Source organism: Oxyura jamaicensis, chromosome 2 (assembly GCF_011077185.1).
Source record: "Oxyura jamaicensis isolate SHBP4307 breed ruddy duck chromosome 2, BPBGC_Ojam_1.0, whole genome shotgun sequence".
NCBI lineage: Eukaryota > Metazoa > Chordata > Aves > Anseriformes > Anatidae > Oxyura > Oxyura jamaicensis.
This window is the reverse complement of record NC_048894.1, coordinates 124,074,375-124,087,566: the sequence shown is the minus strand read 5'-3', so window position 1 is coordinate 124,087,566 and position 13,192 is coordinate 124,074,375. Positions and strand designations below refer to the sequence as shown.

At 38.4% G+C, this 13,192-nt stretch overlaps 1 protein-coding gene across 2 annotated transcripts in view; it reads left to right on the top strand.

The window, feature by feature from the left end:
* Positions 1–8,440, top strand: part of SLCO5A1 (solute carrier organic anion transporter family member 5A1) — a 72,001-nt gene extending 63,561 nt beyond the window's left edge. For both annotated transcript variants that reach the window (XM_035319455.1, XM_035319456.1), the window contains 3 exons: positions 2,019–2,260; positions 5,114–5,178; positions 7,233–8,440. In XM_035319455.1, coding sequence (XP_035175346.1) covers positions 2,019–2,260; positions 5,114–5,178; positions 7,233–7,678 — 753 coding nt within the window. In that variant the 3' untranslated portion in view covers positions 7,679–8,440. The remainder of the gene's footprint in view (positions 1–2,018; positions 2,261–5,113; positions 5,179–7,232) is intronic.
* Positions 8,441–13,192: the final 4,752 nt, after the last annotated feature.

Sequence of the window (13,192 nt, the reverse complement as noted above, 5' to 3'; positions counted from 1 at the left end):
TCTTTGCTACATTTCACCTGATATCAAACTGGCACTAATAATTCATTTAGTAGGAGGTACTTTGGTAGTATGCACTCTTCAGTACAAATTTTGAAGCACGCTATTTCCTACTATGGTTTAAAGAAAAGATCCTTCATAGCCTGAAGCTTTAACTCGGGAATAACTTTCACTTTTAAAAGTGAATAGAATGAGTAGGAAATTGTTGATTAAATAAGTAGGAAATTCTTGATTAAATAATGCTTTATGTAGTGTACTTTTAGAAACAACAAATGTAAGTTTGTGTCACTCTATAACACATAAAATGCTGATAGCGTATAACATTTGGATTGAAGCTTAGAGCATACAGTATTTTCAAAATAAACCACTTATAAATTGAAAGCAGGAAAAAGGATGCCCATGTACAGTTCAGAACTGGTAATGTACACATTCCCATATTCTAGCATTTCTGTTGCATAAGACCTCTGTCTCATTTAGTGCACAGACTTGTTTTCTCTGCTGATGAAGGAAGATTTTCTGTAGGGTGCCTATTTTGAAGCAATAAGAAGTTTAAGGTGAGGACTGTAGGAAGAAAGCTAATACTTGTGATATTAGATAATGGAGTGCTGCCTTGGGAAACTGAATTCTGTCATTGCTTCTGTTCCTAAACACTACTGGGCCAGTAATTTAAACCAAACTTTTCCCAATTGCCCATTAATTTAGTAAAAAAGCTGTGAATATAATGAAAAATATCCTGAATAAAGGGATCATCGTTGTCTTGAATTTGCCACCCACACTTCTAAAACTTTTTATCTGTTTCAGTTACTTAGCTACAAAATAAGGATAACAACTTCAGTGCCTCATCTTATAACTGTTTTGGAGATAAATTGCACCTTTTTGAAGATTTCAAACTATAATTATGAGCGTGATAGAAAAATCCATATGGAATATGAGCCATTCTCTCTTTGTAGTGGAACATGATTAGTGTGAGGAAAAAATACATGGATCCACATTTTGACAATGGATAAATACTCATTGAGAAGTTCAGCTAAATCCCATGGAAAAAATGTACGTCAATGTCATAACACAACTGCATACATAGGCGTAAATTAAAGTTGACAGACAGCCCTAATTTGGATATTTTCTGATGTCTGAGTGCTTAATTTTTCAACATTAAGATGCTCTTGTAATGTAGCTTTTTAGAACGTGTGGTCCTACATTTTATGAATGCAAACCTAAAAACTAAAACATCCTTCCTCTAACATAACATGGACCCTGATGTTTCCTCTCTAACATTCTCATCTACTGCACACCCCTTTGCCATTAGAAAACAGTAGTAGAACAAAATATGATGGGAAGCTACTTCTAACATACCTTCTCCTCACCTTGCTCAAATCGCAGTCCTCTTTGCCTGTGAAATGCCAGTTTGCTACACAATCTTTTCATCCTAATTTCAGGCTCTTTGCCCAGTCAGGAATCCCTCATGTCCTCCAGTGTCACTGTTTAAGTCCCTTGTTCTCTGGTTTTGTTCATGTCTACATCCCATCCATATCTACATCCAGCTGAAAGTTTCTGGGCTCCAAGTGTGCAGTGCGGCTTTTTGTTCTTTAGCTGAGTCTGGTAGGTTTCCATTGAGATAGCAGAATATACCTCTCGAAAATGAAAGCTGACAGCCTGCCAAACTCCAGAATATGGCATTGTCAGTACTGCTTAAAGAGTGTTTCCTCACAGTTTTGGTTAAAAAAAATAGAAACATTTTTTTCCTCCAGTCTCCCTGTCAGAAATGATTGAATGTTTTTGGCAGAATTTTCCATTTTTTTTTTTTTTATAATAGCCTAAATGGTGGGAGTCATACGCAATGGCAGTCCTATCACGGGAAGTTTGGGCTGCCTTTGAAAACCCTTGGTTGTACCTGGGGTAATAATGTTAGAGGCAGAAGATGGAGAAGATGAGAAGACAGCATGGGACATACCACGTTCCTGTGTAATGTTTTTCTTCTACAAGTATTTCAGGTGGAAATGTTCTTTGCTTCCCTTTCCCAGGTAAGAAATTACACAGAATGCGCCTGTGTCCAAAGCCGACAGGTTATCACCCCACCGACAGTGGGCCAGCGCAGTCAGCTCAGACTGGTTATTGTCAAAACCTACCTGAACGAAAACGGCTATGCTGTTTCTGGGAAGTGCGATCGAACCTGCAACACGCTCATCCCATTCCTGATATTTCTCTTCATTGTGACCCTTATAACAGCGTGTGCCCAGCCGTCAGCAATCATAGTGACACTCAGGTAAGAGCTCAGTGTACTTTTGCTGTGCCTGCTGTCACCAGTGTCTGTCTGAGAGAGGCTGGAGCAATGCAGCCTAATTCCTTCAAGCTTATGTATCCTTACAAAGGGAAGAGAATAGGGCTGAAATGAATAGGGTGAAACCTGCTTGTATTTAGAATATGTAACATGATAATGCACTTTAGGAAACAAATTGTCCAGGGATTTCCAGACAATATAAAGAGAGAACAAATAAAAACATAACATAGGAAAATTATAACTCTTAAACAAATTTTCATCCTTCTTTGTCTCAAATGGTTTGGATTTTAAAAACAATGAAAAAAGGTAACATTTGGCTCATTCATAGTTCAGATGAGAGGAAGTTATAAAATGTTCCTTTTCTGTTTCTTTAAATTGTTCATTTCTTCCACGTGCTTGTTTTTGCATCTTCCCTTTTTTCTTCCTAATACTTCTGATCTTTAAGTGCTGTACTGCAGTAATGTTGTTGTCACCGTGGTCATTTAAGGGTAGAGAACAATGTGGTCTTTGTAGGGAAAAGTAGTGTCATTTATTTGCCCATTCAAAGAAAAATGTTCAGGCTTTTGGTTTGGCTTTTCCCAGCTCTGGCATCTGGTCTGATAAACATTATCACTCCCTATAACATCTTTGCCCATTTAAAATGCAACCTCTGTACATGAACTTAAGTCATTTTTAAAGAAAGTTGAGCCAGAGAAACAGAATATGGTCAGTTACTAAAACAACATTGTATTTCTATAATGTTACTGCCATTGTTAAAGAGCAGCAGGAAGAATTAGAGGGAAAAAAGATAACTCAGTTGTTCATTAGGACTTAGAAAGCACACTCATAGGTATCAGTTCTTCTGGTAGCAGGAGGACAAAGAGAACGGTTTGAAGGTATTGATTTGATTTGGTTTGGAATACAAAGTTGGAGAGCTCTTAGAGTTTATAAAGTGAGTTCCTTCTGGCTGCAGATGAGCTGGAAGATGCTCTTCAGAAGCACACCCAAAATGATCCAGCTGCAAATGGGTGTTCACTCTCTGGGACCAGTTTAGAGCTTGTCTGAAGTAGAAAGCCTACAAAGCCTGAAATTCATGTAGTGTAGACATCAGGTTTCCAGCACAAGCTGTTTTGCTTTATAACTCTACTCTTAAGCTCCATTAACTGCTAACATAAAGTTGTCTTTTGGCCTGTTTTTATATATGATCTTTCTCAAAATTCAGCTTTTTAAAACCAGCATAGGGCCTTTTAGTTCTGTGATAATGCTCCTCCTAAGCAAGTGGGATTTTCTTCTTTATATCTTTATCTGTCATCTTTATATCTTCATTGTAATATTCTAATACAATTGACATTCTGATGCAGCTCACAGTTAGCTTCCTATTAAAAACAATAATCACAAATCTTTGTAGTAGCTCATGGAGTCTTAGAAAAAAGATGAGATAGATGAGAATCTGGCTGCTCTCTCCTTAGGTTCAGCCATCAGACTGGCTTTGAAAACCACTATGTCTATATTCTGTTCTCAGCAAGGACAAAAACTTTCTTGCTGTAATTTTCACAGCCCAAGTGGCTAAAGTTTGTGCAGGAGCCTGTTCCTGACACAAAAAAGTGTATTGTGTCACAGCGGAGTTTGTCTTCTTCCAGTTTGATTTACAAAATATCCACAAAATTGGTAAAGGATCACTGATAGGATTTGGCACATCAACTGCTCTGTGCACAGCACTGTTGTCATTTGAATACTTCTGACTTTATCCCTTCTGTCTCCAACTTTTCCAACTGCACAATGAGAACAATAATAAAACATTGCCATTGTACTGCAATTATGGAAAGTAAACTACAGCCATGAACATTAATACTGTGGAGAGCCTCACACTGCTGAGGTGCATAAAGGAAACCTTTAGCAAAATTTTGTAATGTTCGGCAAAAAAGAGGATGCTCCCCTCCACTGGAACAGTGATGCTGTCTCAAAGCACATACTGTGCAGTGTGTCCATCCAAGATTTGTGGCCCAAGTTAGTTCTCTGATTTCTCAGTTTCTTAGTGAGTGCTTGAGTTTAAAAGCTTAGCCTTTCAGCTGCACCTCTGACTGTAGTCTTTCTGCCTGTTTTTTATCCTATATTACAATGTCACTACAAGCTGCCTAGCTTAATTTCAGACCTCTAGATTAAGATTTAAAAGTAGTTTTTAAATCAGAAGAAAAATTGTTATTTTCTAAAATTGTTTGTTATGGCATTGTGGAATATCACTACTTTATATTTAGTCCTTTGAAATCTTGACATTTTCCTTCCAAACTATTGGAAGAAATCTTATATTGCTTGTGTTGAAAAAGAATGGTGTTTAGACAGGCTGTTTGGATGCTTCTACTGATATTTCTCCTAATGTATCTCCACTTGTATCTCTTTTGTTTATGCAAACAGAAATCTGTTAAATTCAGAAGCTGAATCCAGCTTTTAGCAGCCTAACTCTCTACTAATTATAATTCATGTGAAAAAAAAGGGCAAACAAAGGAAGAGGCTAGATGAAATGATAGGAAACTGTTACGAGAAGTCACAAACATTTTAGATGGATTTTCCAATTTTTTTAATATTTTTGGATCAGATTCTTAAGGCCTTACACAGGTAAAGAAAAATTCAAAGACAGGATTGAGATTTTGATTGAACAGGGATAGGAGACATTAATTTTTTGTTTGTTTGTTTGTTTTTCCTAGCAATAAAAATTAACAATATTAGAAATTAAACAGAATAAATTTAGACGAGTATTTATTATAGCTCAGAGAAAAAAGCTGGGAGATGAAAGCAGAACATACCACAATGATTATCTGTTATTGACTGTTTCTTCAAAGGAATTTTCTTTTTGCCTGCTAGGTCTGTGGAAGATGGGGAACGGCCCTTTGCACTAGGAATGCAGTTTGTTTTATTACGTACTCTTGGTAAGTCTTACAGTTACTAGGCTTCCACATAAACCACAGAGTTCCTAAAAGGCTTGCCATATTTGGCTTAAATGTACCATAAAAGTACTAAAATTCCATGAATACACCATTAATTGCATGACTAATTGTATTAGGAACCAAAAATTAATAGCTTCTGAAAATGTTGTAGTTGATTATGTATTTCATATATATATATATATACATATATATATATATATATATATATTATTACTAACTTTCCGGAACAACATTTTTTTCATATTTTTTTTACAGTTTCAATTTCTATTTAAGAATCATTCCAGAAGAAAAGATTTGTCAAAATAGTCGTTCCCCATGTCAGTTTTTGACGAGTTAATGATTTCTTCTGACAAACATTTATTGGTAACTTCTTGATCCAGTTAGATAACACAACAAAAACAATATCAGTCTTATTTAAATGGTGTTTGTAGAAAGCGTGTATATGTCTTCAGAATTTCTCCTCTCCCACACATAATATTACATATTCAAGGACAGAATCAAGGGTTACTTGGAAAAGAAAACAAAGTACTACTGATCACTACATGAATCTACTCCATATATTAATACAGTTACTATATGTTACTTAATTTTTTTTTTTTTTCTGTTTTGGAAACACATTTTTGTTGCTTTCAGAAATAGGAGTAGGTCTTGGCTTTTTCAAAATAAGAATCAAATGTTACTTAATTGCCTGATTTCAAATACTGTGTGCAGTTTTGGGCACCACAGTATAAGAAAGATACACATCTGTTAGAGAGTGTCCAAAGGAGGGCAACTGGGATGGTAAAGAATCTAGAAGGCAGGACATATGAGGAGTGGCTGAGGTCCCTTGGTTTGCTTGGCCCAGAGCAGAGGAGGCTGAGGGGAGGCCTCATGGAGGCCTGCAGCTCCCTCACGAGGGCAGTGGAGGGGCAGGCGCTGAGCTCTGTTCTCTGGGGACAGTGACCTGAGGGAACGGCATGGAGCTGGGACAGGGGAGGGTCAGGCTGGGGGTGAGGGAAAGGTTCTGCACCCAGAGGGTGGTCAGGCACTGGGACAGGCTCCTCAGGGCAGTGGTCATGGCACCAAGACTGCCAAAGTTCAAGAAGCATTTGGACAACACTCTCAGACGCAGGGTCTGATTTTTTTTTTTTTCTTGGGTGGTCCTTTGGAGACCCAGAAGTTGGACTTGATGATCCTTGTGGGTCCCTTCCAACTTGGATATTCTATGATTCAAAATTTTTCAAAGCAAAAATAAGGCATATTAAATGTGTTTTTTACACAAAGTGATTTCTTTCAAAGTCTTGAACTTCGAAAATCCTGCCTAACAAGTAGTCCAGGTGTTCCGCTACTACCAAATGTGTATAGAACAAGCAAAAACTATTCTAAGACAGAACAAGAGGGGAACCCCATTTAGCTGCATCTGGTCAGTAAGGCAGCAGTTGTCTTTGAGGCAGCCCCTTTCTGACTCATCTTAAAGGTGTTATATTTTCAGGGAAAGTGGGGTATGTAAGGGTCTGGCTGCAGTTGTAGAAGCTTTAGGAGTTTACTTCTGTTTCTGAGGAAGATCTCTTCAAAAGAAAATTAGGAATTTCTGTGGTCTTTTCACTTCCATCTTTCTTCAGGAAAATAAACTTTTTGCAATTTTGGGGGTTTCTCTCCTTAATCTAAAGCAGGAACCCCCACTCTTTCCCAGCTCATGGATAATGGGTTTTCAACAAGTAACACTGGAGATAACCTTGTTTTGTTCCTCTGGTTTTATTTCCTGAGAGCAACACTGGAGTTTCTTTTGAGGGACACGTAGTTCATGAAGAGCTGTCTGGGGACCGCAGACTGGAGCAGTAACTATAGTAAGGTGTTGCTGCATTATCTTCTTTGCTTGCACATTGTCACGTGTGGTATGGTTCATGTGGGGGATAGGTAATGGCGGTGGGAAGAATAGCAGGGTAGAAATCTCAAAACTTCTTGACCTACACGTGTTTGGCTTAGATATATAGTTTCTTAAGAAGTCTTCCACTGTATGCTAACACACATTAATTCTGTCACTATTTTTATTTCAGCTTACATTCCCACTCCAATTTATTTTGGGGCTGTTATTGATACCACATGCATGCTTTGGCAACAGGACTGTGGCGTACAAGGATCTTGCTGGGAATACGATGTCACCTCATTTCGTTTTGTCTACTTTGGATTGGCCGCTGCTCTCAAATTTGTGGGATTCTTTTTTATTTTTCTGGCCTGGTACTCCATTAAGTGTAAAGAAGAGCAACTGCAGAGGCAGAGGTGGAGGGCTTCGCCGGTGAACACTGTGAGTGAGATGGTTGGCCAAGCTGGACTCCAACAAAACTATGCACGGACTAGATCCTGCCCTACCTTCAGTTCTCGAGGAGACATTGGTGTGGCACAAGGAATGAACTGCGTAGCACAGACTTACCCTGGCCCTTTTTCAGAAGCAATAAATTCCTCAAATGAAAATGCATTGGAAGAAGTCACTGCTGAGATATAGACCCCTGGCTTGGTAAAGTAATGTTTAGTTTTGTTGGTTGACTAAATTACGGCGCCTTGTAAAACACCTGTGCCTTCTATTTTTAATCTAAATGTAACACATGATAAAACCAACAAAGCTTAATGCAAACAACCACAGTGTGTTCCTGAGGGCTGGATACCTCAAACCAACCCAAGTTCTTATTTCTCCCTTCCCGACAATGGAGTTTTAAAATTGTGTTTGTAATTATTTCAGATGTGTCCATTAAATGTCCATGCTCTGATCCAATATCAATGTAAGGGTGAGGTATTATGAACAGCAGAAGTCAGTGAAAGAGTGACAAAAACTCATTGTTGATGTCTAGATGTCACAAAAATGCTTAAATGTATCATCAGCTTCACATCTGCAAATTGTATTTTTAAGAGATGAGTAATTACTGTGAGTTCTGCTACAAAGCACAACTAAACTTATTTAAACTATGCAACTTACTTGGATAATTATATGTGCAGCAAATTAAGTTTAAAGTTTGCTTTTAAAGACATCATTGTGACTCAATTTGAAAGGGGCTATTTTCAGACATAAGCATTAAAATAAAAAAGAACATAAGGTTTAAAGTACTGTTAATAACACATTAAGCCATACAAAAGTTATGCATCAGGTAATGTTTGCAAATATTGAGACATAATATCTTTATCCTGTCAAAATGTATGCTAATTTTCATTTGATGCAGTAATTCTTCACAAAGTACACAGGCTAGGAAAGTACAATGCTTGGAGAAAAAAACAACAACCCTTCAGTATTAATTCGTAATAACACTGAGATGTAGGAATCATATGCACATACCAGACCAGGCGTGCATATTTCTGCAATGATATTGGCAGTTATTTGAGTGGCTGTTATTAGCACCGAATCCATACTTTTCCTGAAGAAAATAACCAGTTATAGCTTGATAGGAAATGCTTGGCAGCACTTCAGAAGTGCATGCCAGTCTAGTTCAGCTTTGGTGAAAAAACCTCCAGGGAGAGCTAATGGCCCTGTTTCATGTCTGGCTGGCTGTGTGGGACCTGGTGGGCCCCTCACAGCAGGGACTGGGGCCAAGGCAGCACCACTTGCTGCAGGACTCAGCAGTGAAACCCTTCAAGGGGGCTGAGAGCATGTGGGCTGCCACTGTGCCTGGAATGAGGCTTTCCTCTCGACTGCTGGCACCCCTGCGGTGCTGTGCTACCCACCAGCAGCGTTTCTGCCCCAGTTCTGCCTCTCCTGCTGCCTGGCATTGGGTAGGGTGGCACAGCCCTGGAGTAGTTGTAAGGTTTGTCCCACATGTGGCCAACTTGCCTCAGCTTCATTTAAAGCTTTCCATGAAGGCAAAGCATGGCTCTCCTCCATCCTTCCAGGGAAGAGCTAAGATTAGAAATTGTCTGTAAGCACAGACCCATGAAGTGGCCTTTGCTTATTCCAAATTACTGTGGTGTGTTTTCTCCCCTGGAGAGGCTGAGACTTTCTCATCAAATGTACTTAGCATTTCATATCTTACTCTGGAGGCTTAGTAGTGCCCTTCTTCTGATGTACTAATGATGTCTCAAAGGGCAGAGAATTATTTCAGGTGGACACCAGGAAGTCAAAACTGTATTTTACCCTACAGGGAAAGTCTTAGAAGTTTAGGAAATTAAAAGCACTCTTTTAAGAGGACTCAGATGGGCAGGTTTGGGTTTTGTCATGTAGGGAGCCTGCATGAAAATAAATAGCAGAGAGCAGAACTTTGGGAATGTAAGAAAGATTTTTTTCCTGGTTTAATTTTTAATTTACAACATGTTAGTTGATTGAATATTATATGGAACCAAGTCCTGTTTCCCTTGAAATTAAAGGCAATACTCTTTTCTGTACCTGGGAAGAGTAGATTTCACTCTCCTCCTTTGCTGGTTGCCTTCCATCATTACCTGTCTCTTTGTGACCAACATGTGGGTTTAACCAGAGGGCTGGTTCCCCTGCTTGAAATGCTGGCTGCTTATTTCAGAATGTCTCAGTCCATTTATGTGACTTATAATGACTTCCACTCGTGGCTGCAGACTCAGATGCTTCTACTCCAAAATACAGCAGAGAGGAATATAATTTAAATCGCCTCCTGCTATTCTGTACATACTAATAGTTTTTCATGGTCAATATTCTTTTTTTTTTTTTTTTTTTTTTTTTTTTTTTCTTGTGCAGCCACTGGGCATGATATATCCCTAGCCAGCTTGTGCCACATGAGACATTAGCTTCTATACTTATCCTGAGGAACAAATTCCCTAGGCTCAAAGGTACAGGGTACATTTTTTTTTTTTTTCCATAGGATATCAGAATTGCTGTTAAAAATATCTCCTTCTCTTACAGTTTTTAATGCTTCTTGCACAAAGAAATTCATGCCATGGCAAAATTTGAGGCAAAGTAGTAGGACAAAATGTAATTGCAGCCCATCACCCATCCAGTTTAATCACTTGCCCATTTTAATCAGTATGGGATGAGGTGAAGAGAGACAATCTTCAAATACCTCAGAAACAGCATTTAGGGAATCATAAAGAGGCTGGAAATGAATCATCTCTCCCAATTTACTCCATTTCATGCCTTGTGTGCACGTCTTTTCCATACAAATAACAAGTGAGACCAGATTAGACTTGTATGATTGTCAGGAGCTAACACTGATGACAGAGAATGAGAGTTATGTAAGTGACACATCTGCAACTGCTGCAGCTTCTGAGCTGATTTCAAAGGAATTCAGAGCTTGAGAACTTCTGTTTTTTCAGGAAGTCCTGACACCTCAACTTTTAAAAACATTCATTTTTTTTTAAAAAAAAGGTCTGAGAAATTGGAATGTAGGGGGAAAGATGCTCCCTTTGGAAATACTGAAAAACCTGTGTTTACATACCTGCTGTAGCCTTTTAATTTTCCTTTCAAAATTACATGCTTAACAAAAATAACATCAACATTCTTTAGTATTTTTGATATAGATAATCGTGACAATATATTTCTACAAAATCATTTAATTAAATCAGCATCCTCTGAAGGAAAGAAAACCCAGCCTCTGGCCAATTTTTGATTTTTTCCTGAAGGAGGCTTTATTATGAGTAAGCTGTAGCAGTCTAAAATAAGCCAATAAAGGCATGCAGGGTAAAAGCAGTAACTCACTAGACAAGTCAATTCCAGTATTGTCAACACTGACTGAAATATGGACTGCGACCTGCTGAGCAAACACTATTTTCTGAGGCTATCATTGCTGAAGGAAGCAGAGTTGTCACGAAACTGCCTGACCATGAAATGTAAAGTTCCAAAGTCATTTTGGTTTAATTTGTTGTAAGTTCTGCCCTCCTCCTCTCTACCCACAAATGCTTAGGTTTGGTTAGCAGCAGGCACGAGAAAAGATAAGGCAGGGTTCCTGTTCAGCCACACACTGCTGTTGGTAGGCCAAGTCTGCTACCTGCAGTTAACCAGCCAGGGATAACATGGAGCAATGACAAACAGAGGTTAACTACAAGTCCCTAGGGAGACTTCAGAAGGATTAAGCTATCAGAAGGATAGCCTAATTTCCTCTTGCACCAGTTATTCCTGGTTTAGAGGAATACATGGACGATACATGAAAAAATGACTGAAGAGATTATCTTCCCATCCTGGCTTAGCCTCCCATTCATACATGTTTCCTGAAAAAGGGGAAGATTTTAGAAAGGGAATAGCCATAGCCTTGGGTGTGTATGAGCACAGGAGAGTAGTTTGTAGAGCTTCCAGTTGTTGTGGTCTTGGCTGGAATAACTAGAGAGTGAATGCCTGTATTTCCAATACTAGTCAAAGCCCTGCATTTTTGGTCCTCTTTTCCTCATGAGCATACTAGACATAATACGATGTAACTTGGAACTGGTGTTTTGGAGCTATCCTTTCAGGACAGTGTATACAGCTACCAGAAATGAGTTGAATGTTATGGTGGAATTTATATTTAATTGGAAGCTTTCAGTTCTTTATCCAGCTATTGTGCCTTTAAAAATACATGTAGTAACATGCTGTTCTTCAGAACTTGCTGTTCTGTAAGTGAACTAGGGGCACAAATCTCCTCCTAGATATTAGAAATATAAGTTTGAAAGCTCCTAAATTAATTACAAACACTTGAGTGTAGTGTTTTCAAAAATCATATGCTTGCTCTTTTTTTTTTTTTTTTTTTTTAATATAGCTCATAAATTTATAGCATAACTATTTATTCATTATGGCTCTGATCCAGGAGAACACTTAAATACATTGTAAGTTTATATAGTTAAGTGATGCACTTAAAAATAATGCATGTATATAGGTGTTGGACTGAACACTGTGTGCATTCAGAAAGAAGTTCCTTTACATGAGGAATAATTTCCATGCTGAGATGTTTTTTTTTTTTTTTTTTTTTTTTTTTTCCCCATGGATTCAGTGATCATTTTCGCCAGAATAGCACAAAGTAGCACTCAATCCCTGTGGCATTCACATGTGGCTACTTACATATCTGGCAATGAAGGAAGCTTTCATTTGCAAACATAAGACAGTTCTAAGTAGCAACATTTAGTGTTATAAATGGTAAAACTTTTTACTAGTATTCTAACTAGAAAAAGGAGGGGGAGGAGGAGTGATTACACAGTGAGGGAAACTAATATTCTGCATACAGAAGCAGAGGGTATCGAGAGCATGTCTACACCAGGCAGTAGAGTTAGCTAGCTCCAGAGCAAGAGGTACAAGTCAACTTGTCACCCTGATGAGGTCATCTAATATCACCTAATCCATCTAGAAATGGCTTGTGTCTGATCATCTCAGATAAGGGTCACTTCAGCATTCAAAATATTTTGTGGACTTGCTCAAACATATATTCTAGATCTGGATGACAAAACACACCATTCATGTGTTTTATGAATTTTGGCTGTAAATCTAGGTATTATGTGTGGATACAGATTAAATAAGGGCATCTTTCTGGCTATAAAGACAATTAAAGACTGTGCCCTTTCACAGAATTTGGACCTAAAGGTTTGAATGACAATTTTTCAGTATCCTCCACAAATGGAAGAGAACACCGTCTGCTCTGTGGAACTCCAGTGAACCTGGCTGGGGAGAGGGGTCAGCACCTTCTGTACTGTTCTTGCAGATTATCCCCCAAATTGCCTGAATTACTGCTGCCTTACTACACTCCCTGTGTGTATAATACCACAGCTCTTCATGGTGTTTTATTGACATAAAACTGACGATAAATAGGTCCAAAGTGTCTTACTGCTCTTTTGGAGCCAGATTCTCAGCCTCATCAGTCTGATAATGAGGCTGAAGAACTGGGCCAGTACCTTGTGTTGGACCTTAACAAGCTGACACTTTAGCAAGTATATGTGAACTAAATGACATAAAGCACTTGTTTAGTTTTTATACTCAGATCATTGGTTAGTACTTCTGCTTTTGTAGATCAAAGACAAAATATTTCCCTAACACGTTTATCTTTGTCTCTTTTCTCAATACTCTCTCTTTTATAACGGTGTAGGAAATGTTATGCTGCATTGTCTTGGTTCC